The 25,170-nt window shown below is 44.4% G+C and overlaps 1 protein-coding gene across 2 annotated transcripts in view; it reads left to right on the top strand.

Moving 5' to 3' along the window:
* Positions 1-1,150: 1,150 nt before the first annotated feature.
* The window catches only part of USP13 (ubiquitin specific peptidase 13), a 130,957-nt gene continuing 106,937 nt past the window's right edge, over positions 1,151-25,170 (top strand). The window contains exon 1 of one of the 2 annotated variants that reach the window (XM_027540338.1): positions 1,151-1,397. In XM_027540338.1, the coding sequence (XP_027396139.1) occupies positions 1,230-1,397 (168 nt within the window). In that variant the 5' untranslated portion in view covers positions 1,151-1,229. Of the gene's footprint in view, positions 1,398-10,141; positions 10,166-25,170 lie in introns of those variants that run through there. The other variant, XM_027540340.1, reaches the window with a different exon arrangement.

The following is a 25,170-nucleotide window of genomic DNA, read 5'->3' as shown; positions in this document are numbered from 1 at the left end:
TTTTCTACAGTGGCTGTGCCAACTTATAGTCCCACCAACAGTGTAGGAGAGGTCCCTTTTCTCCACACTCTCTCCAGCATTTGTGCTTGTAGACTTTTTAATGATGGTCATTCTGACCTTCTGTGAAGTGGTACCTCATTGTAGTTTTGATTTGCATAAAAATCAGTGTATTGAGTCACTTTTTCTGTTTCATTAACTGGTAGGTGTCACTGGTATCCTGCCCCTTAGATGTAGTTAGGGAAGCTCAGTGGAACTGAACTCATGTTCTGAGTTTCTTTTTGTTTTTTAAGGAAAATAAGAGTATGCTGTGACACATGCTCTGTTTTTGCAGATTATTGTATCACTTCCCACCCCAACCTATTCCCATTTATTATTTAAGGAACTGGACATGCAAAGGCAGGGAAGAAGTATGTATGCAGTAAGATCCCAAATCAGTCAACTGAAATGGTTCATGCAGAGAAGACTTTGCAAAGATAGAGAAAAATATATCCTCCCTCAAATAATCTTGATACTCTCCCCCATTCGGAAGAAAAGTCAGTATTACTGGAAAAATATACATTTATCCTTACTCAATCTTACTCTATTCTCTTTCAAAGAGCTTTAGATCTTAAAAACGTGAGGAACAAGTCTTAGATTAACATCGAAGTGCCAAAACCAAATTTAGATTTGGGCCCCACTTTAGGTTCTAGAGTCCCACCCCTATCCAATCAGGGTACGTTCCCACTGTTATCCTGATTGTTTAAAAGCTAGCGGTTTAAAAAATCTCAAATCCTGCCCTTTGTTGGCTGCTTCGGAGTTGCCCCTTAGCAGACTAGCGATTTATGATAGAAAACACGGCGCTGGTGCTCCATCGCAGCCGGCTCCGGAGCCTGCGCCCCCAGGACTCGCCCTCCGCCCCGGCCGCCAAGCCCGGCCAGGGCCCCAGGCCCCTCTCCAGTGCCCCCTCCCCGCGCGCTGCGGCGGGTGCTCCCGAGCGCCCCGCCTGACGCTGCAGCTGGGCCGGCGATTCGCCATTGGATTAAAAATAGCAGCGTCCCCTTCACCAGCCAGCCCGCCCGCCAGCCCAGGCCCGGGGTGCCCGCTCCCGCCCCGCGGCCGGCTCTCCCCGCCCGTCCCGGCTCGGCTCCAGTCGCCCGCGCAGCCCGCGCAGCCCGCCGCCGCCGCCGCCGCCGCCGCCGCCGAGGTGGGCAGACCCAGCGCTCAGCTCGGCTGGAGTGCGCGCCGCGGCCATGCAGCGCCGGGGCGCCCTGTTCGGCATGCCGGGCGGTAGCGGCAGCAGGAAGATGGCTGCAGGAGACATCGGCGAGCTGCTAGTGCCCCACATGCCCACGATCCGCGTGCCCAGGTCCGGGGACAGGGTCTACAAGAACGAGTGCGCCTTCTCCTACGACTCCCCGGTAAGTGAGACTCGGCGGCAGGACGGCGCCTCGGGGGAGGTTGCGGTGCCCGCGGCCTTCGGCGGCCGCGAGTCGCCGAACTCGGCCGCACGTGAAGCGCGGGGGGGAAGAAGATGCGCGGTGGCAGCCGGGGACCCGCTCCTCCGGGCGCCGGAGTTGGCTCAGGGGCACAGCAGTTCGGCAAACACTTAAGGAGTGCCTACTGGGTGCCCGGCGGCTTTGGATTCCCCAGGGCTGCTGCAGCCGAAGCCCGGGACGGCCGGGGTCATTTGCTCCGCCAGCCTTCTTAGGCTGCCAGGACCCCAATTCCTAGCAGCGGTTCCAGAGCCCCGCCACCGTTTGAAAGATAGATCTAGTGGAAGAGTTCCCTAATCTTAACTGTGCATTGCTGATGGTTTGCGTTCTCTTTGGGGCGAGCACGGAGGGCGGGTGGGCGGATGAGGTTGATTCACTCCGGATGCACGCAGCCCTTCTCTTTCTGGGACCGTTTGCTTTGCCCAGGGATTCCCACTCCTGGACAGTTCTGCTTTTCTCTCTGAGCTTTTCTCTCTCCACTTTAAATTACTCCCTACTCCTTTTCTTTCCGTCAGAACATCGGAAGAAACCGTCGGGTGCTTCCACTGGGGCAGCAGAAATAGAGGGTCTGTTGGATTGTTACGGTTTCCTGAATCCTTTCTCTTTCCCTCCTAAACGAGTCACTTTGACTGAAATGCACCAGTATAAATTATTAGAAGTTCAATCGCTAGTCGTGACCTCAGAGACTGGCGGGGAAAGTCGAGACGCACCACCGCCTCCCACCCGGCGCTGTTGGTGTGTTTTTCACCAGGTTGTATGTGTATGTGTGAGAAGGAAAAAGGAGGGTGAATTGTCCTTTTTGGGAGTCAAAATGGGCTTCAAAGTGACTCAGCTGTCTGGCGTTTATCATGTCTTTTTGAGGACCAGGTTATTTTTATCCATCCACTTTAGAGCTCATGTGTCACTCGGCAGATCTCAATGCAAAAGGGAGGTTTCTGGATTGGAGGCACCGAGGCAGGTTTCACAACAATAGTCTAACACAGTTTATTCATATTATGTTTTGTTGGATGAAAAAAAAAAGCCAGATAAATGGCACATGTTCCAAAGTATCCTTATTATCTTGTGAGTTGCTTTCAGCTGATTTCCAAGGCCTTTTGTTTTGTACACAGTGGAGTTGCAGAATTTGTATCCTTTCTGTGATATTTTTCTTTTATGCTAATAATAGATCGTTTGGGAGATAAAAGTCTCATTTATTTGCTCATTACTTTTTTTTTCTTTTAAAAAGGTGTGTAGTGTGAAGTGAAATGGTTATATTTATTACATAGCGGCTTGTGATCACAACTTAATGTGTCTTTCAGCAGTGTCATTGTATCCACAAAGTATCTGAAAACGTCATGTTCAGATTTTGTGTCTAGTGTTGAGCAGGTTTCCACTAATAGCTTCTAAAGGTGGAGAGGGATGACCCTAATTAACTTAAGCAATCGAGGATTGTGAATGCCATGGGGAAAATAGCCCAAGTCTTTTAGGATAATACAACATGTAAAGTGGGTAAAACTGCTTTCTCTTCGTTTAAACTGAGTTACTCTTCAGATTCTTCTTACAAACTTTGTTATTGAAAGTCTTTACTGTGTTTTATAGTGTATGGTAGGAGTGAAGAAAAAAAGCTGATTATTTTACTCACTTTCACAAATAGTTATTGGAAGCTTAGTGTGTGCCAAACACTATTCTAGAAGTATCTTGTCCAGTATAAACTGATTTCATTCATGCCACAGTAGTTCCTTGGGGAAGACTGGGCTTATTTACAAGGCTGATGAATCAGTATATTTCTTTATCTATGTTTCAAGGGAGAAAGAGAAAGAAGATTTTATAGCAAGTTATATTAAAGTACAGTGCATGATAATTCGAGATCTTTCCCTATGGTACTTATTTAACACTTCATCATGAATCTCATAAGGGTTCTAGAGTACCTACTATGTGCCAGCTGTTACATTCATGGCTATAAGAACCATACAGAGAAAAATTCATTGGTGCCAAATAGCAGAGACTAATCCACCAGTGCAGTAGGACTGTGGTAGAGAAACGACCAAAATCATCTGAGTGGAAACAATAGCCATCCTTGCATTGGATACTTTTGAAAATGGTCATAAATAAGGATGGTTAGAAATAAATAGAGCAACATTCTAGGCCACGTAAATTATATGTGTAAACACAAAGTGTGAATATTTTCTTTTTATTTGCTAGTAATGTATTTGGAAGAAAAAGACTGATTTGATAAGCAGTGAGGTCAGAACCAAGTAGAATAGAAGATGGGGGCCTTGAATGCCAAGAACAGGATCTTGAATTTCATGTGGTCAGTTATGGAAAGCTCCTGTGAGTAATATGATTTAAAGGGGTGTTAGAGGAAGACTGAATTAATAATTTTTATTTTGCGTCTCCCATGTCTAAGGTGTGCTGTGACCACTTTTGCTATTCTTCTCCTTCGTGGGTGTGAAGTGGGACAGCGTGACAACTCATTTCAGTGTCTGTCTCCTTCCTTTCTTTCCACCTGCTAGGGATTTGCACAGAGCAGATGCCCAGTAACAGTTATTTTGGAATGAGTGAGAATTTGTCTTTTCACCTACCAGTTTGGTCCCCTGTCTCACCATGACCAGTAAGGTTCATCTCTCCAGGACTTGGTTCATCTTGCAGGATCTGTAATGGGACCTTCCTGGAAAGGGGGGCTTTGTGTTCCCAGCTGCTGGCCCAGCATCTGGTATATGTACCAGGAACTCAGTGAATGTCTAGGAAACATACAAATTATCTGTGGTTATGGGTTATGAAAATGGTAAGGATACACCACATGGGAAACACTGGGAAAGAAATCTTGTAGGATTCTCATGTAGAAAGTGGGACTTTGTTGTTGGGGACAGATGTGAAATTAAGAGCTGGACTGGCAGGGTTTGAATTCCAGCTCTTTTACCCAGCTTTGTAACTTCTGTGTGTCCCAGTTTCTCCAGTCTGCAAAATGAAGACCATAATAGATTCTACCTCATGGGGCTTGTGGATTAAATAAATATGTGTGCCTGGCCAATTAGTAATTGCTATAGGAAGAAATGGGGCTTCCCTGGTGGTTCAGATGGTAAAGAATCTGCCTGCAATGCAGGGGATCTGGGTTTAATCCCTGGGCCAGGAAGATCCCCTGGCGAAGGGAATGGCAACCCACTTCAATATTCTTGCCTGGAGAATTCCATGGACAGAGGAGCCTGGTGGGCTACATACAGTCTGCTGCTGCTAAGTTGCTTCAGTCGTGCCCGACTCTGTGCGACCCCATAGACGGCAGCCCACTAGGCTCCCCCGTCCCTGGGATTCTCCAGGCAAGAACACTGGAGTGGGTTGCCATGCCCTTCTCCAATGCATGAAAATGAAAAGTGAAAGTGAAGACGCTCAGTCGTATCCAACCCTCAGCAACCCCATGGACTGCAGCCTTCCTACATCCATGGGATTGTCCAGGCAAGAGTACCGGAGTCGGGTGCCATTCATACAGTTTATAGGGTTGCAAAGAATCAGACATGACTAAAAGCTACTAACACTTTCAGTTTCATAGGAAGAAAAGAAAGAAATAAGAAGTTTTAAGCCCAAGTGTTTGGTTGTCAAGGGTTATGTAGAAAGTTTGACATAGTTAAGTGGGGGAAATCGGTTCATACTTCTGCTCGCAACCTTCATGAACTGCCATGCAAAATCTACTCTCTCCTCCTTAGTTATTGAGCCCCACCTTCATTTGAATATACCTTGTCCCATCTCTCCCCTCTTTCTGTGTTGCCAGCTCTGAGGAGTCCAGACTCTGGGTCTTCAACCTGTGGAGACTTTTTTTCCTTTTCCGGGACCACCTTCCTCTCTTGGTAATCTTTCAAAGCTCTTTCTCAGCCCTTTCCTTCTGCTTTAGACTTCATCCTTTCCTCTGAAGCCTACATTACTTAGGGTCTGTGTTGTACAACACGGCAGTTAGAGCCTGTCTTATATGGTTTGCCATCATTTTATTTCTTGTTACCCACTTAACTGGTAGTTTTCAAGCATCTGCTGCTGCTGCTTCGAAGTCGCTTCAGTCGTGTCCGACTCTGTTCGACCCCATAGACGGCAGCCCACCAGGCTCCCCCGTCCCTGGGATTCTCCAGGCAAGAATACTCGAGTGGGTTGCCATTCCCTTCTCCAATGCATGAAAGTGAAAAGTGAAAGTGAAGTCGCTCAGTCGTGTCTGACTCTTAGCAACCCCATGGACTGTAGCCTACCAGGCTCCTCTGTCCATGGGATTTTCCAGGCAAGAGTATTGGAGTGGGGTGCCATTGCCTTCTCCGTTTAAAGCATCTACCAGGTACAAAGCCTTGTACCCAGGAGGTAGGAGAGGAGCAGGGCCACAGGGCTGGCTGCTAATTATGCTCCCGCCCCACCTGTGTGAGTGTGGGGAGCTGGGCTTATGTCCTGTCTCAGCTGGGGTCAATTGAAGACTGAGACAAGGGCTTTGGCCCAGGCCTTTTATTTTGGAAAGGTATCCCAGGGAACAGAAGAGGAAGAACGTCCAAAGGAATAGGGACAAAGGGAAGGAAGGAACGAAGGTGAGTTACTGGGGCAGTGCTCCCCACCAGGACTCTGGCAAACTATCAGTGCCCCTCAGCACTGCCCCGGGACCCGGAAAAGAAAGTGTTTATCCACTGGCTCCTGTGGCCGGTCGGTCAAGGGTGCCCCAGGGCTGAAACACTTGGACTCTTCCAGGCTTGTGTTTGTGCCTGGGAGGTTAAGTGGGCTCCCTTCGGGCTTGCTGAGACCAGCAGCCTCTGAGAATCGAGAGATCCCAGTGCAGCAATGAGGTTGTCAGGCCACTTGCTACGGTGAGCAGGGGCACACACCCAAAAAATGGCTGTGAGACCAGCATAAGCCATGTCCCCCTCACCTCTTCTTCCCTTCCAATGTCAGCACTATTTTGTAAAAAGGAGCTCTTCCCCCATTCTCCAAAGCTCTGAGATCTCTTAGTGATGTTGAGAGTGATGTTGGTTCTCTGCCTTCCTTGGGAGTCTTCGCAAATCTCTGGGAGCCTCAGTTTGGTAGTTGCTGGTGTACATATCCATCAGGAAAGGCTTTGAGATCATCTCTTTGTAGGAAAATTTCATATTAGGGGCTCAGTAAATTCTTCTGTGATTTACAGTAAGAAATGTATATTTGATTTTTGTTCCTATTCCTGGCACAGAGCTCCTAAAACTCTTGGAATTTCCGAAATGATAAGAGCCATGAAGGTGTCTTTCATTATTCTTAACAATCTCCTTTCAGCCACACCTGAGTTTATATTAGAGGCTTTTGGAAAGCCCCTGATTGCCAGGGAAACCAACCTAGTGATTAGAAGGTTGGAACTTTCAGCCCCTCCTCATCTCCTGGGTTGTTGTTCAGTCACTCAGGTATGTCCAACTTTTTGCGACCCTGTGGACCGTAGTCTGCCAGGCTCCTCTGTCCGTGGGATTTTCCAGGCAGGAATACTGAAGTGGATTGCTGTTTCCATCTCCAGGGGATCTTCCCCACGCAGGGATTGAACTTGTGTCTCCTGCACTGGCAGGTGGATTCTTTATATTGAGCCACCTGGGAAGCTCTTACCTCCTGGGAGGGGAGAGGAACTGGAGATTGACGTAATCAACAGTGGCCAGTGGTTTAGTCATTCTCACCTGTCTGATGAAGTCAGCAGCAACAAAAATCCTTGAACTCTGGGGTTGGAGGGTGCTGAGGGTCACAGAACTCCACACTCTTTTCCCCCTGCCCTGCCCATCATTTCTTCTGGTTGCTCATTGATATTCTTTAACATCCTTTGTAATAAGCTGATAATCCTGTAAGTAAATTGTTTTCCTGAGTTCTGTGGGCCGCTCTAGCAAATTAATTGAAGCTGCGAAGGGCTTCCTGGGATACTATTGATAGTCGGTTCTTCAGAAGCGCAGGTGATAACCCAGCCTTCCCACTGGTGTTTAAGGTAGGGGGCCGGGGAAGCAGCCTTGTGGGGCTGAGTCTTTAATGTGCGGACTGTGATGGTAACACCAGGTAAATAGTGTCAGTGTGTGTTAGTCACTCAGTTGTGTCTGACTTTCTGCGACCTCATGGACTGCAGCCCGCCAGGCTCCTTAATTGAGTTAAATTGTGGGGCACTTGGTGCCTATGGAGAGGTGGAGAATTGCTTCCTGTGGGAGAAATACCCTCTCCCCATGCCCCCCACACACATTTGGTGGCCAGAAGGTAAGTATTCTGTAAGTAGAGGAGAAACTATACTTCTGTCTTTCCTTCCTTCTCCCAATATGTGGGTTTGCCTGGTACTACCTCAGACATTGCTAATAATAATAATGACAGCTTAATATTTGTACAGAGCAGTGGTTCTCAACGTGTGCTTCCTGGACGGGCAGCACCATCAAGTCCTGGGAACCTGTAGACATGCCAATTCTTGGGTCCCTTTGCAGACCACTGAAACAGACACTTGGGATTGGGGGTCTAGCAAGCCTGATTTGAATAGTCTTTCCATGTGATTCTGAGGCATGCCAAAGTTTGAGAGTCAGTGACAGGGCGTTTACTAGGTGTCTGGGAGCATTCTAGATATGTGTTTATTCATATGTTAACTCATGCAATCCTCAAAACAACCTTATGCTGTATGTTATTATCATTTTGCAGATGAGGAAACTGAAGCACAAAAGTCACACAAAATATTAAGTGGTAGACCTGAGTTTTGAATCCAGGTTATCTGGCTCTAGAATTTCTTTTTGTTCTTTATTTGTACCACTTTAACCATGTTAATTGTACAATTCAGTGCCATAAGTACATTCACATTGCCATGCAACCATTATCACCATCCATTTCCAGAACTTCTTTATCATCCCAAACTGAGACTCCGTACCCATGAAGCAATAACTGTCCATCCCCCACTACCTCCAGCCTCTGGTAACCACTGTTCTATTTTCTGTCTTTGTGAATTTGCACATTCTAGGTACCACATGTAACTGGGATCACAGAGTATTTGTCCTTTTGTGTCTGGTTTATTTCACTTTGTGTGTTTTCAAGGTTCATCCATGTTGCAATATGTGTCAGAATTTCCTTCCTTAGAGGGAATGATATTCTGTGTTTCTTACAGACCACATTTTGTGTATCCATTCATCTGTGGATGGACATCTGGGTGGTTTCTACCTTTTGAGGATCATGAATAAAGCTGCTGTGATCAGTGACATACAAGTATCTGTCTGAATCCCTGTAGAAACAGTGCTTTTTACTCTCATGTGCTGTATGCTGCCTTCTGGGCATTACGACTTGCCATTATGGGGCTTAGTTGTTTCCCAGGGGGAAAAATAATTTAGGACCTATGTGGAAAGATCCTCCTTTGAATGGATAAACAGATAAAAGATAGTAAAGCAAAATTTAGAAATTTACACATTTTTTTTTCCTCTTTGAAGGTGTAAATTTTAAATATAATTGGTTTCACATATCGAAAGTTCCCTTCTGGGCTTTCCTGGTGACTCAGTGGTAAAGAATCTGCCTTCTGATGTAGGATACACAGGATTGGTCCCTGGTCGAGGAACATCCCACATGCTGCGGAACAGCTAAGCCCGTGTGCCACAACTATTCAGCCAGTACTCTAGAGCCTGTGCTCCGCAACAAGAGAAGCCACGGGAGGGAGAAATCCACACGCTGCAACTAGAGAGTAGCCCTCACTTGCTGCAACTAGAGAAAAGCCTGCACGAAGACCCTGCACAGCCAAAAATAAATAAAATTATTTGAACAAACAAAAAAGTTCCCTTCCAAAAGCAACTAACTAAAAAGTTGTTTTACAGTAAGAATTCTCAAGCTTTTTGGACCCTTTATTCTTAAACATTTTTGAGGACTTCAAAGAGCTTTTGTGTGGTTTCTATCTATTGATATTTACTATGTTAGAAATTAAGACAGAAAAACTTAAAACAACTTCCATTCTATTAGCTGTTAGAGTGATGATATTATCAGATGACATATAGACTCTGAGAAATGCTCGTGAGAGAATGTGAGTGAAAAAAGACAAGTAAGTTCATTATGAAAATAGTTTTGACCTCCCAGGTTGCTTGAAGGGTCTTGGGGCATCACAGGGTCTCCAGACCATACTTTGAAAACCAAAGTTCTAGAGTTTAGGCAGGAAAAGTACAGCTGGTTACCCCAGTGACTTATCCTGCCTGCACTGTGGTTTTTGTAGATTCACTTTTTCACATTTGTGGTGATCACATAACTTGTTAATCTTAGCTCAACCATAATGTCATATTCTACAGATTCATTCTTTTTAAAGCAAATTTAAACTTACAGAATTTGACTCTTTGAAAACTGCAACTATTAATATTTGGACCTGGAGATTATTGGTTCTTTCAGAGAAGAGAATTCTTCCTTCTGTTGCCTGTAAGTTTTATTGTAGGGTCCTCTGGCTGGGCTATTTCTTTGGGGAACCTTGTGTTGTTGTATCCTGATTTTTTTTCCTTTGACCACTGGTTAGGAGACTTTTGTTATCACTTGTCTGGAAACTGAAGATCTATCTACCAGGACTCAAGGAGCTGAGCAGAAGAGGATGAGGGCGATCTCAGCATCTGGATATTGAATACCAGCTATTTCATATACTGTCTCCTGTTTCTCAACCCTATCCTTGTTTTGATCCCCATCCTTGATGGCAGGATTCTGATTTTGTTTCTGCCAGAGAGATTTGGAAGGTGAAGGAGAAGAAGCTACTGTTGCTGTTGCACATGGCAGATGTGAGTGTGGGACTCATGGGGACATCAGTCATGGGGGGAGCTGGGATCATTGGTGCAGTTTCTTGTGATGTTTGTGTGTTCTGATTTCCTGAACTAGAGTGGTGGTTTCTCTGACCTTGGCTCTTACAACTCTTCCCGTGATTTTGTCCCTCTATTTCCCTGTGTTAAATCTCTTCCTGCCTGAAATACCTAGAATAGTTGGTGTTTTCTAACCAATTCTGGACTGATACATGTACATGACACATACATTTCTAAGTTTCTGTGTATTGTGGCACCCCTTTGTCCTACAGACCTGCATTCTGTTTTTACCTGCTTTAGAGAATAAACCAGTAGTTCGCTAGCGCGGGAGGACACAACTGAATGACTGCAACAACAGTGTGGGGAGGGACTTCTTGGAATGGAGAAGGAATCTTGGGCCCTGAGTGTTACCTACACAGATTTTCAACTTTTCCTCTTCATTTTAACTCCTTTTCACCCCAATTTCAGAGTAAGCTGGAATTGTTCAGTCGCTAAATTGTGTCCAACTCTTTGTGATCCCATGGACTGTAGCACACCAAGCTCCTCTGTCCTTCACTATCTCCTGGAGTTTGCTCTAATTCATGTCCATTGAGTTGGTGATGTCATCTAACCAGCTCATCCTCTGTCACCCCCTTCTTCTCCTGCCTTCAATCTTTCCCAACATTAGGGTCTTTTTCAGTGAGTCAGCTCTTCACATCAGGTGGCCAAAGTATTAAAGCATTAGCATCAGTCCTTTCAATGAATATTCAGGGTTGATTTCCTTTAGGATTGACTGGTTTGATCTCCTTGCTATTCAAAGGACTCTCAAGAGTCTTCACCAGCACCACCGTTTGAAAAGCATCAATTCTTCAGCTCTCAGCCTTCTGTATGGTCCAACACTCACATCCATGCATGATTACTGGAAAAACCATAGCTTTTACTATATGGACCTTTGTTAGCAAAGTAATGTTTCTGCTTTTTCATATGTGTCTAGGTTTCCGAGGAGCAAGTATCTTTTAATTTCATGGCTGCAGTCACCATCTGCTGTGATTTTGGAGCCCCCAAAAATAAAATCTGTCACTGTTTCTACTTTTTCACCTTCTATTTACCATGAAATAATGGGACCTGGTGTCATGATCTTAGTTTTTTGAATATGCATTTCAAGCCAGCTTTTTTACTCTCCTCTTTCACCCTCATCAAGAGACTCTTTAGTTCCTTTTCACTTTCTGCCAGTAGAGTGGTATCATCTGTGTATCTGAGGTTCTTAGTATTTCTCCTGGCAATCTTGATTCCAGCTTGTGATTCATCCAGTCCAGCATTTTGCGTGATGTACTCTGCATGTAAGTTAAACAGGGTGACAATGTACAGCCTTATATTCCTTTGCCAATTTTGAACCAGTTAGTTGTTCCATGTCCAGTCCTAGTTATCTAGAGTCTTTTGGAAATTCTGGGGTGTAAATCAGATTGGATCTTGTCTTCTCTCTTGTAAGCCTAGGGTTCGGCTTTGTCAGCTCATCTTAGTCTTTAGTGCTTATCCACCTGCAGTCCAGTTTCCAGATTTTGTGGTTTATGTTTTAAAACATCACTTAAATGTTCTTTTATTTGGGTTTCAGAAAGGAGTGAAATTGACATGTGTGTGATCAGCCCTTTGTACCCTAGAATCCTACTTTTCTCATCTAATCATCAAGAAGTCACTTGCCATCCTGTTTTGTTAGTGGTTAATTACCTTTAAAGTTGTATCAGTTTTAGAGCTTTGAAATGTAAGAGATGATGCTGATCCTGCAGGAAACCTTTTGGGAAAGTTTGTGTTCTCAGCTCATGTTGAACCTGGTTACCTGTGCAACTCTGAATTCTCATTTCACTTCTGCTTTCTTCTTCCTGTGGATGGAGCTCGGTTCAAGTGTTGCGGTTCATTTAGTGCCCCAGGCTGGTGGATGTACCTGGTCATTCACTCTGCTCCCTCTCCCTCTCTGTCTGTTTAAACAGTTGTGTGAAATACTCAACAACATAAAATTTACCATCTTAACCATTTTAAGTGTACACTTCAGTGGTATAAAGTAGATTCCCACTGTTGTGCAGCCATCACCACTACCCATCTCTGGAATGCTTTTCATCTTATAGAACTGAAACTTTGTCTCAATTAAACAGTAATTCCGCATTCCTCCTTCTTCCCAGCCCCCGGCAAACACCATCCTATTTCCTGTCTCTATGAGTTTGACTGTTCTAGGTATCTTACATAAGTGGAATTTATACTTTTGTGACTGGCTTATTTCACTTACCTTGTTTTCAAGGTTCATGCATGTTGTAGCATGTGTCAAAATTTCCTTCCCTTTTAAAGCTGAATAATATTCCATTGTATGTATATAGACCAGTTCAGTTCAGTCACTCAGTTGTGTTTGACTGTTCGCGACCCCATGAACCGTAGCACGCCAGGCCTCCCTGTCAATCACCAACTCCTGGAGTTCACCCAAACTCATGTCCATTGAGTCGGTGATGCCATCCAGCCATCTCATCCTCTATCATCCCCTTCTCCTCCTGCCTCAATCCCTCCCAGCATCAGGGTCTTTTCCAGTGAGTCAGCTCTTCACATGACGTAGCCAAAGTACTGGAGTTTCAGCTTCAACATCAGTCCTTCCAATGAACACCCAGAACTGATCTCCTTTAGGATGGACTGGTTGGATCTCCTTGCAGTCCATGGGACTCTCCAGAGTCTTCTGCAACACCACAGTTCAAAAGCATCAGTTCTTCGGTGCTCAGCTTTCTTTACAGTCCAACTCTCACATCCATACATGACTACTGGAAACACCATAGTTTTGACTAGATGGACCTTTGTTGACAAAGTAATGTCTGTGCTTCTTAATATGCTGTCTATGTTGGTCATAACTTTCCTTCCAAGGAGTAAGCATCTTTTAATTTCATGTATATAGACCACATTTTGTTTATCCATTCAACTGTCAACAGACACTTCGGTGGCTTCCTCCTTTTGGCTATTTGGATAATGTTGCTGTGAATATAGTGTATTCCTTTCTCTTTTATGTCACTTCCCATTAGTGATGGGGTTCCAGCTTGGCCTCCTCTCTCCTACACTGCCACGGCTCACGTTCTCGTTACCTCTTGCCTAGACTCCTGCAGAAACCTCTTAACTAACTTCCTCACGCCCCTTCCATCTGTCACGTTGCATTCCCAGTTGTTTCTCTAAAACATGGGTCTTGTCACATCATTTCCCTGCCTAGGAATTTTCAATAGCACTAATCTAAAAATAGTAAACAAGTCAGTTTATCATATTGATCTAACTTTCCTTGCTAGTGTTATCTCTTAGCACCTGCCTACTGCCTGCATTCCCTTTGGCCTTAAGGACTTTTTCTTCAGATGGTCCATGGTTTCATTCCTCTGAATGTTGGCCTGTATTCTTCCCTTAGCTTGGAATGCCTTCTCCCAACCCTTCACCCCCTGCACCCCACTGATCCCTAAAACCCAGCTCAGGTATTTTCCTGGGGTGTTCTCCACACCCCCACCCAAGCTGGGCTAGAGATTTATTGTCCATCTCTATCATGGTTGAGGTACTGATTGTTGAAGATACAGAGTAACTGAGATCTTAGAGAATTAAAGAGAAAAGAGTAGAGGACTGAGGGAATTGACTGGTGGTCTAGTGGTTAGAATTTGGTGTTTTCACTACCTGGGTTCAATCCCTGCTCAGTGAACTAAGATCCTGTAAGCCAAGCGACACAGCCAAAACAAAAAACAGTAGAGGGCAGAAAGCTGTGCTGTTTTGTGAACCTGTGCTAGTAGATCTGTATCTTTTCTGTTTTTATATTTTTTAAAAATCATAAGCATACATTTTAGAATAAAACATGTTCTTAAAAATAACCAATGCTGTATTTTTATTTTATCATATTGTCTGGAAAGTTATAAGCTGGAAAAGTGAGGGAAAGGTGTTGTAGCTACTTGCTGAGTGTTTTGTGTATTGTGATTCTGGATGCCCCAGGGTCTTGGTAAAAGTAGCCACACATGGTGATCTTGGGGAGATGACACGAGAGCTGGTCTCTGTGAACATCACCCAGGCCTCTGTGCTGCTGCTCCTGTTCAGTGTTACGGGTGATCAGCCCAGGACGACCCTTGTCCCCATGTGCAGAGCAGATGTGAACAAGAGCACCTATTTTTGGAGCTGGAACAGCAGGACAAGGCAGTAATGACAAGAATTTGATGAATCTGAACATGTTTCCAAACTAGAGATGTTGCTTAAGGTACACAAGAATATGTGCTTCCTGTGGTAAGATTAAAAATAAGATTTTGTTTTGTGTCAGTTAGCAAGGACTCGTACTTATTTAGAGCCTCCAGTACTGCTCTCAGTGCTATAGTGGAGGTGTGAGTATTAGGAGAGAAACAGAGGACCACAGGAAAAGAGGGTATGATCGGGATCTTTCTATCATAGTGGAGTGTCTATAATGAGTCAAGTACCATATGAGGTACTTCTATATACACCACCTCATTTAATTACAATAGTAACTGACTTATAAATGACAGTTACTGTTGTCCCGTTTTACAAAAGAGGAAGCTGAGAGTCAGGGAGGTTCAGTAGACTTGTATGTGACAGAGACGGGATGTCAGCCCTGATGTGTCTTAAGGTTAGACCCTGAAGCACTGTTAGGATATTCAGGTTGTGAACAGTGTGGTCCTGAATGGAGATCTCAGGCACAGGAGGAGTAGGTAAAGACTGGAAGAGTTACTGGCCTGGACAGTCAGGTGGGACCTGAAGAGGGGGCATTTTGGAGCAGGGGAGACAAGGCGTGGAAGTGGAACCAAGCTCGGGTGTGTATGTGAGAGGCTTCACTGGCTAATGGGAGAGAGGATTATTGGGGAGACTGGAAGGCAAGGCTGACATCTCTGTGGGTGATGAAGGAGATTGTCTTGGTAAGATTAGACTAGACTAGCAGGCCAGTTAAGAGCAAGGGAAGAACATGAGGCCATGTGACTGTGAGAAGACTTTGAATAGTAATTCCCAGGAGTTTCTTGTCATATCAGAGGGGGTTGCCTCCATGAGGGTGTTGGCAGTGGGAATAGAGATACTGGGGTGGTAGGACTAACTTGGTAGAGATTTCGATGGAGGCTGTGGTTCAACTTGGTGACAGAATATGCAGTAGGAGAAGGTGTGGGAGGAATTAAAGATGACTTCACGGCTGGTACCCTGGAAGATGGACTGAATCAAGGACATAGATGAGGGAGGTGAGGCAGTCAGATACAGTGGGCAAGTACTGCGTGCCCTTGGGGAAAGCTGCAGACTGGCATGGTGCTCAGAGGTCAGTGTTCAGACTGCAGGGTCTGGCAGCCTCTAGTTTAGAGACTCAGGATTTGTGAGTAGCCCTTCCTTTCTAAGAGCCCCAGGGTCCCACTGCTTTGCTCCTGGGGTCTTTGCCCCCAGGGTTATTGAGGGGGCAGCAACTAGCACAGGCCTCTTGGCTTCCTGCTGATTGGCTTAAGTTCCAGAAAAATTCAGACAGGAGCCTGGGGCAGCATTTCCAGCCAGGGGTTTTGGAAGCAGCCTCAGTCCGTGTGGGCTGTCTTTCCAGACCCCCAGCCAACAGAGTGTGACCACTAATAGATCAATTTAGTAGCTGAAGTTGTTGTTTAGTTGCTCAGTCGTGTTTGATTTCTTTGTGAAAATCAAACTGCTTGCCTGTCCTTTACTGTCTCCTAGAGTTTGCTTAAACTTGCGTCCATTGGGTCGATGACGCCATCCAACCATCTCATCCTCTGTCACCCCTTCTCTTTTTGCCCTAAGTCTTTCCCAGCATCAGGGTCTTTTCCAATGAGTTGGCTCTTTACATTAGATGGCCAAAGTATTACCGCTTCAGCATCAGTCCTTCCAATGAATATTCAGGACTGATTTCCTTGAGGATTGACTGGTTTGATCTCCTTGCAGTCCAAGGAAGTTAATATGGAGGCCGCCAAACCCTGCAGATGCTTTACTAGCATCTTGGACTCCCCCCACCCCCAACAGTGGGTCTTCCCACTGCTGTTGTCAGGGAGCTGTCAGCCTGGACCGGTCAACTCCAAGAACTTAGCTGTCCTTTTCACGTTTGGGGAGGTGAGCTGGCAGGGCCTGCTCCAGCTTCTCCCGTCCCCTGCAGGTTAGCCTAGGAGAGCACCCAGCCCAGGCTACTTATTCACTTGAGCGGAATGGCTCTCCTTTGTCTGCCCTTTCTGCTTTCTTGGAATGAAACAGCCTTGAAAAAAAAGAAGTATCTGCTCTTTTCTCCAAGCACCTCGCCCGCCTCCTGACAGCGTGTGCTTACCGACAGCCGCCCACCTAGCTCCTGCCACCAGAATGACATCTGCTTCTCAGTTGCACCTGGAAGCATGTGGGGACCAGACTGGCCTGGGTCCCAATCCCATCCCACGCCCCGCCGCCACCCCATACTTCTTACTACTTAATAGCAGCAGGACTTCATCGAGTGCCTTGATTTGGCTACCTTTCTCTGAGCTTTGATTTTTACCTCCCTTACAAGGTTGTACTCATGGCTGCCCGTGGAATGTTCCTTATTGCTAGCCCTATCTTTAGTGAGATGTGGTGGAGTCCCTCCGAGAAGACAGTGAAATGGGATCTAGAGGGTCTTGAGGTTACCACAGAGGGACATCCTGTACTTAGTAATTCTTTGTGAGGCTTGTTCTATAGTGAAAGCCTTGGGCATGAGTGCTTGCTTGCTGGCCTCCTTGAGGGGAGCTCTGTTCAGGGCTGTTATATGTGTGTTAGTCGCTTAGTCGTGTCCGACTCTTGGTGACCCCATGGATGTAGCCTGGCTGTCCATGGGATTCTCCAGGTAAGAATACTGGAGTGGGTTGCCATTTTCTTCTCCAGGGGATCTTCCCAACCCAGAGATTGAACTTGGGTCTCCAGTACTGTGGGTGGATTCTTTACTGTCTGTGCCATCAGGGCTGTTATTCATACTCAAATTTAGCTCTTATTGATGGGCTTTTATGACTTAGCCTGGAAGCCTAATCTCTGTGTGTAATGTAGTTATTCAGGGGAAACGCATCCCGAAGAAAGCCATCTATTCTTAAAAATAATAAGACCCCTGACTTTAAGAGGCTTTTTACCTTTGACAAAGCAGTTTCACGTTTTTTTAAAAAGGTGTATGCTGGGAATTACTTAGATGGATTATAGCTTCAGTTCAGTGCTGCTGAAGATGTTCACCTCGTCTTCATCCTCTCACAGTTTTTATTTTGCCCGTTTGTCCTGTGAGCATCATAGTAACTACTGCTCCTCTTGTTCTGCCCAAACCCTTCCTAGCTGTTCAGGTGACATCATCCTCATTGCTCCAAATACCCAGAGCAAGGATTTTGTTTTATGCTTAGGGGAAAAGTTAATAAATGATGCCTCTGTGGAACAGTAAATTTACAGCGTGTCAAAGCCTGGCTGCTTGGACTGTGCTTCTAGTGTCGGACCAGGCTGTGCGGCTCTAAGGTGTAGGAGTTCTCTGCAGAGAGAATGTCAAAGTTGGAGCAAACTAGAAGAAATCATGACTGCATAACATTTCTATTTTTTCTTAACACTTCATGGCCACAAGCAGGATTTATCAATGTTTAGCAGAGAGGCCGACAGTCTCTTGGGATTATATGCATTTTTTTTTTTTTTAGCTGATATTGTTTTTCAGTTATTCAGTCGCGTCCAACTCTGCGATCCCATGAAATACAGCATGCCTGGTGTCTGACAGATAGCTGATATGGACAGATTTATTTCTGTGGATTGCTGTGGAAACCGGGGTTTTGGATTTTGCAAATGTATTCTGGGAGTGTTGTTCTACTGGTGAACGGTTTGAGTCTTTCTTGCTATTCAGCCTATATATGTTTTTCGATGGTACTTTTTCTCTATTTCCCCTTTCTGTGGATCGCATGCTTGCTGCACTAGATCTGGAACTTTGTTTTACTTTCTTATTGCACATTTGCTTTCCATCTGCATGCACATAATTTTTGTATTTTAAAACTGTTGTCTGTCTCTTTTGCTCTAGGAGCCAGATTGTACTGGGCAATCCGTGCTCTGGTCATTGGAATATGCATATATACCATTCAGGTATGGAAGGACTTGAGAGGCTAAATTAATAGACAGGTGGTTGCTCGATGAAAGAGTTGAGCAGAGAGAAGATGGGAAGTCTTATGAAGTAATGAGTCAAAATGTTTAGGGGTTGACCTCTAACTGCCCTTTCTCACACACTTTTACAGTTCTGTCTTCTGAGCTCTGAGCTGTATCCTAAAGTTATATCCTGAATCTGCCTCAGTTTCCCCATCTCTGCCCTCAGCCCCTTTCCCATCTTCCTCCTCTGCCTCCCTCAGGCTCAGCCGTCGTCTTACCTTGTTTAGACAGGGCTGTCTAAAAGAACTTTCTGGGATGATGGAATTGTTCCATGTCGGCACTGCCCAGTGTGGTAACCCCTAGCCCCATGTGACTCCTGAGTACTTGAAATGTGGCCAGTGTGACCAAGAAACTGTTTTTTTTTTTTTTTTTTGTCACCTACTTTAATTTAGATTGAAGTACTCGCACGCGGCTAGTGGCCACTGAATCAGACAGCGGGAGTCTAGGCTTTACAGTAGCCTGGGAACCATGTATTCTCTGGGTCCTCTCTCCATAATTTTCTCTGCGGTAGCCAGAATGATCTTTAAAAAAGTAGATGAGATTATGGTGCTTTTCATCTGGGAACCCCCCCAGTGCATCTACAGGCCTGTCTTCTCTCTCCCCCTCCTCCCTGAGTTTCTTTCTGTCCCTTTGACGACACAGCCAAGCTTTCCCTGGAGTTGTGGCCTGTGTACACACTTTCTCATCTAGAGTGTGTGCTCTTTTTTTGTTTTGCTTGTCTGATCCCTCATTCTGAGATCTTGCCCTTCTAGGAAGCCCTCCCTCCCCGCCACCCCCAGCATGTTTCTGTCACCCCCACCATGCTGTATTAAGACACCAAGTCTCTTGTTTCCAATCTCAGGCTCCTCTGTCACTTTTATCTCTCTCAGAAATTATCTTTTACGCCTCTTTGTTATTTTCTCTCTCCTTGCTAGGATGCAGATGTTATCAGGACACCAAGCTTGCATGTCTCTCTCTGCTGAATAAACTCTTCCTGTCCCACATCCTCCCACCCCCCTTCTCTTGCACCCCCAGAGAAGACATCACAACCATATGATCTCTCACAGCTTCTTTTCCAGATTCTGCACAGACCATCCCCTTCTGTAAACTTGGATGCCATCCAACTGGGGTACAGTGTCCTTGATTAGTTTCATTTTTTCTCAGTTGTCATCACTTTCTTGTCTGCCTCCCTAATCACCTCTCTTACTTGTGGCATATTCCCACATTTCCTTAGCTACTTGTTCCGAGATAATCTCCTAGTTATTTCGAACCATGCTTTTGCTTGGAGTAGCGAGAATAGCCAGCCCCTTCAGGTGAAGGGTGAAGTTGTGAAAGCCTAAGGAAAACTTGGTTTAAGAAAAGGAAACATTGGAATGACTGCCTGTTCTATTCTATTGTTTGATTCTAAATACATTCAGTTAAGAAAAATATTCCTGTTTTTATTATTAAAAAGTGAATCCATGTTCCTAAAGAAAAATTAGAAAATGCCAGAAGACTGTGAAGAAAAAAAAAAAAAATCCCATCTCATCTCCCAATGCTGATATGATATCCTGTGTCATGGAGTGTGAATGTGTTTGTATATTGCATAGCACATCATACACACTCTTTTGTTGTTTGCTTTCTTCACTCAAAAATACCATGTACAGCTTTTCCTATTAGTAAATACTCATCTTAAGTCAGTTTTATTTTTATTTCATTTTTAAAACACATCTCTTTTATTTTTGGCCATGTCAGGGTCTTGTTGCGGCGCTCAGGCCCTCTAGTTGGGGCACATGGGTTTAGTTCCCCTGCGGCGTGTGGGCTTGAACCCACGTGCTCTTCATTGGAAGGTGTTTTCTCAACCACTGGACCACCAGGGAAGTCCCCCCAAGTCAGTTTTAAATGGCTGAAGAGTGTTACACTTCATGGATGCACCATAAATCACTAAGCAAATCTTTTCCTGAGCATGCGGGTTATTTCTTTTCTCTATTAATAGTTAATTTAGTTCATCTCTCTCTTTTTTTAAAAAAATAACATTCTAGAAAGTACCGCATTCTTGTTCTTTTTGTCTCCCTTGCGCGTGAGTGTGAGTCACAGCCCTCCCCGGTGCTGGTACGTAATTTGTCCTGGACCTGGATTTGTTGTGACTCTGTCTACCTACATCATGTTTCTCTTTGGGGCAGTGACCGCTTGTTTTCCACACTGTTCTGATGTTATACAAACAAGGGTTACGTGGGACTCTGTTTCCAGAGTATGTGGCCCACACAGGCTCCCTCTCCCTTCCTGACTTCCAGCGGAGGCTGGTCTCCAAGTACACACCGTTGTAAACAAAGTTCTCCGAACACCTAGTGATTGACAATGTGGTATATTTTTATTTAAAAGGATTGTTCACTTGCTCCTCTGAAACCTCTTGTAACCTTGACCTTTATATTCCCCCAGTGTTTTAATATTCTTTTAAATGGCAGGCGGGGTAAAACAAGGTGACTTTGATGTTACTTCTGAATAGTAGGCTGGGTCATCTAATGCAAAGTCATAAGTGAATGGCTCTGTATCTTTTGTATCTGTATTGAAATGTATTGAAGATGGGGCACAGACATCGCCTGGGTTTCTAATGTGGCTTCTCTCTCTTAGGGTTTGATCGTGGGGTGGGAAAAGTTGTCAGAGGGAATTCTTAGGGAGCCTTGGAGAAGCCCTGAGTGATATTTCTTGACTTCCCTGCAATTTCAGGTTTCTAAATCAAGTCTAGCCTCTTGGCCAAATTTCTGTTCAGTGCATGTAAATGGTAATTAGAATCTGCTTTAGCCAAGAAAATGCAGAGAAGCATACACTGGCCATTTTGGGCTGGCTGGCCTCTGGAAGGGATGGGGGTGTGCGCTGCTACCTTGAAGAACCCTGCGAGGCCAGCTTGGTTATGGAAGGCAGGGGAGCTGGGACACAGCAGGTCTGGTGTCCATGCTGCAAAGAGGGTGACTTTAGCCAAACAAACCTGAAAAGTGAGTGTTCATGCTGGTGCCTCGGGCTGTTCTTCTGTGCTCAGCTATCGGTTTTCTTTTGATGATTCTCATTCTTTATGGACAAAGGAGCCTTGCGGGCTACAGTCCATAGGGTCGAAAGTTAGACACTACTGAGCGGCTGAGCGTGCTCTCACATTATTTAGTTATGCTGAAAGACTTGAAGAGGAGCCTGAGCTGTAATGCATTTCAAATATAGGTCAGAAGGGCACCGAGGGCTGGTTTGAGAGAGAGAGAGACTAAGCTATGTAACTGAATGACAGATAACCACACAAAACTTCCCATTCCCTCTGGAAATGTTTATTCAGTCCTGGCCTGTGCTGCTCAGGTACTGTTTTGCAATTCAGTAATGAGTGTCATACCATTTTCCTTCCCTCAAGGAGCCAAATGCATGAGTGATTGAGCTTCTGAATGTGGTGGCCCCAAGTGAAGAAGTGAGGATTCTCCCTGCTACAGATTTCAGTGAAGAAGATGCTAACAATTGTGAAAAGAAAGTGGATTTGGAATTAAGGACCACTGGCATGGGGTCGAGCAGAGGAATGTGAAAATCGGTCATGGGCAGTGGCTGGCAGGGTGGACTGCTGGATGGGTGTGGGACTGTGACTTGTGGGATCTTAGTGTCCCGACCAGGGATTTTGAACCTGTGCCCTCGACGGTGCAAGTGCAGAGGCCTAACCACTAGACTGCCAGGGAATTCCTGGTTTTGACGTGGGGTGCTCTGCAGGCTTGAGGCCTTGCCTAGTGTTCCTGGAGGTCCTTGAAGAGATGCTTTCCTGATAGTGAGACACTCAGCACTGGGCAGTTCACCTCACTCTAGACCAATGCTACTTGAAGTGTAGTCAGCTGACTGGTGCCATGAGATAAGCACGAACATTGAGAGTAAGCATTTGGAAATTTCTATAGCAGCTTGCCGTTGTGGCCACTTCCAAGTGCACCAGCAGTGGATTAGTTTGTCTGAACAGGATATAGACCCATGTGAGTTTTGTGGTGCTGAAACATTTCGGTTCACGCCTGGCTGAAGCTGAGAACTAGCCATGCGCAGTGGGACCACTGGAACCTCTTAACCTTTCCTCAATGAATAGAAGTGCAACAAAACAAAATAGCCTGGCCCTTCATGACAGTAGTATGAGAAACACCTCTCTATACCAAGCACAGAAGTAATGGGAGGTAAGGATGAGGACTCCCAAGTCAAGAACTTAAATACAAAACCTTTGATCTGTTCCGGTTTCATTTCAGGTTTTTGTCAGCCTGCAACCTCCCTTCCCCTCTTCCTTTTCTTCCTTGTCATCAGCATGTGTTCCATGAATATTATTTTCCTATGTACATTACATGCAATTCTACACGTTTTCTGTACACATTACACATGATTCATATATTTGTCATTTTAAAAAATGTTATAGTATCTGTTGTGTTCATATGTCTCAGGTTCTTAATTCCTCTATTTGGGGGCCATTTTCTGATCCTAAATAGTTCATCTGTGAATATTTTTGTACAAATTAGTTATTTTTCCTCTCGGGTTCCTGAAGTCACAGCAAAGGAGAGGTACTATGTCAAATCAGTTTATTGCTCCCTAGGAGGGTGGAACTGATTTATATTGTGGGGGGAGATATACAGGTTTTCTTTGTGGCTTGAGGCTGTGGGATTTTAATACCATTTGTCAGTTTAGTAGGCATATAATTGCCTTGGGATTGTTTTAACATACTTCCTTTAGGAGGTAGTGGAGGTATGATTTGAATTTAATATTTTCTTACAGTTAAAACTACATGACCTTAAACAAATGACAGCAAGTTCTTACCAAGCTAAACCTGAATGTTGACATCTTGTAATTTTATCATATTTTACAGTTTGGCTATAAGCTTTTCTTCATTATACTTTACATCTTTCCCCATTCTGTTATCGTTGGTTTCCTGTTTCATTATATTTTGCAATGCACAACTTGTTCATTAGTGTTTACATTTTTACACTCAACAATTTCTTCTCTTCTGATACTGTGTATTTTCTTGGCCAGAAATTATTTTCTTCTTCATAAGTAGGATGAATATACTAGTCTGCTCTTTTCTAGTTTTTTAGATGCTTATGTCTTGGATCTATCTGGACCTCATTATAGTATTTGGTGTAAGATGTGGATCTAAGCTAATTGACTAAGAGTGTTCAAACCCTCAACTCTTCCTCTCATTGACCATCCTCCCCGTCACTACGATAACTGCCCCCAAAGGACTATATAGCACTTGTCTTCATGTGGCCAGGAGTGCAGCCAAGAAATCAAGCAGGACCTTCTTGTATAAACAGACAGTAAGGAGACAAGAGATAAGAAAGTGTAGATCACTAGATGGGTTAAACTAAGGTGTTTGTTCTATATGAGTAGCTTTTAAAGTGTTTTCTGTTAGTGTGTCTTAACTTTTAGAACTACTGGCAGATTCCCGGGGCAGTGCTTCCAGCTCAGAGTCTCTAGTGAGGGCCATAGGCTGTTTCAGAGGCCAGCATATATGTGGGATGGAAGATGTCTTTGGGTATTTAGAATAGAATCCTTCCTTACGTGGGGTTGTCTATGAGTGCCAAAGCATTTTTCTCTTTAATTATGGACTTTGTGACAGTATCAAGTGACTCCAGAGATTTAATATTGGATGTTTGGTATATTAAATTTTTATCAAATTCCTTAATAAGTAAAAAATTCTTGGCAATGAAGTTGTAAAGGCTTTATGATTATATTGGAGGTTACATAATCTTGCATTATATAGCTATTCTATATTTTTCTTAAGAAAAATGCTGTACTTGAACATTTTTCTTCTCCTGCTTGCTAATTTCTTGGTTCTCCCACTAGCTACCTAATACATTTTATGACAAATTAATATTTGTTATCCCCAGCCTGTGTGGCTATTAGACTGACCTTTTTCTTCCTTCTGCTTTTTCCCCAAGTAGAAAATAATTGTGATAATAGGAGATACATGTAGCACATAGAACTTTTAACTTGTAATAAATAATTATTAAATTATTAAATACATTATAAATGAATTATGTAAATCAATCTTTACATAATGACTTATAGCACAGTGGGTGTTTCTTCCCGTTTGAACTACACGAAGCCCTGTGAGGTGGGAATTATTGCTAGAGATACGTTTATTGAGGAAAATACTGACTCTCAGAGACTATCTTACAAACTCTGTTGAGGTCATAGAGCTATTTAGTGGCAGTTCAGGATCTCTGGTTTCAAATCTAATATTTCCCCGATTATGTCTTCTGGTTTGAAAACTTTCTGATATCTTTGAAGCATCCTGTCGTGCTAAAAGGATATAAAACTTTATGTTCCTGGAGACTTGCACTGACCAGTGAGGGAGAACGATGATGAACTATTGAATTGATGGTCTTTGTAAAGAGAACAGACTTGTGGTTGCTAAGTGTGGGGGCTGGGGGAGGGAAGGATTGGGAGTTTGGGATTAGCAGATGCAAACTATTGTATATAGGATGAATAGACAATAGGTCCAGGGCTGGCACAGGGAACTATAATCAAGATTTTGTGATAAATTGTAATGGAAAAGAATAAGACAAAATATGTATAACTGAATCACTTTGCTGTACAGCAGAAATTAACTCAACATTGTAAATCAATTATACTTCAACAAAGGTGGCGCTGGTGGTAAAGAAGCTGACTGCCAGTGCAGGAGATAAAACAGACATGGGTTCGATCTCTGGGGTTGGGAAGATTGCCTGGAGGAGGAGACATGGCAACCCACTCTAATATTCTTGTCTGGAAAATTCCAGGGACAGAGGAGCCTGGCAGGCTACAGTCCATAGGATTGCAAAGAGTTGGACACAACTGAGCGACTAAGGACATATTTCAGTAACATTAAAAAAAGCATTATTATATGGAATGACGGTCATGGGATCAGCTGCCAGCTTTCTTCTATTCCTGAT

Source organism: Bos indicus x Bos taurus, chromosome 1 (assembly GCF_003369695.1).
Source record: "Bos indicus x Bos taurus breed Angus x Brahman F1 hybrid chromosome 1, Bos_hybrid_MaternalHap_v2.0, whole genome shotgun sequence".
NCBI classification, from domain to species: domain Eukaryota; kingdom Metazoa; phylum Chordata; class Mammalia; order Artiodactyla; family Bovidae; genus Bos; species Bos indicus x Bos taurus.
This window is presented reverse-complemented; position numbering and strand designations above follow the sequence as displayed.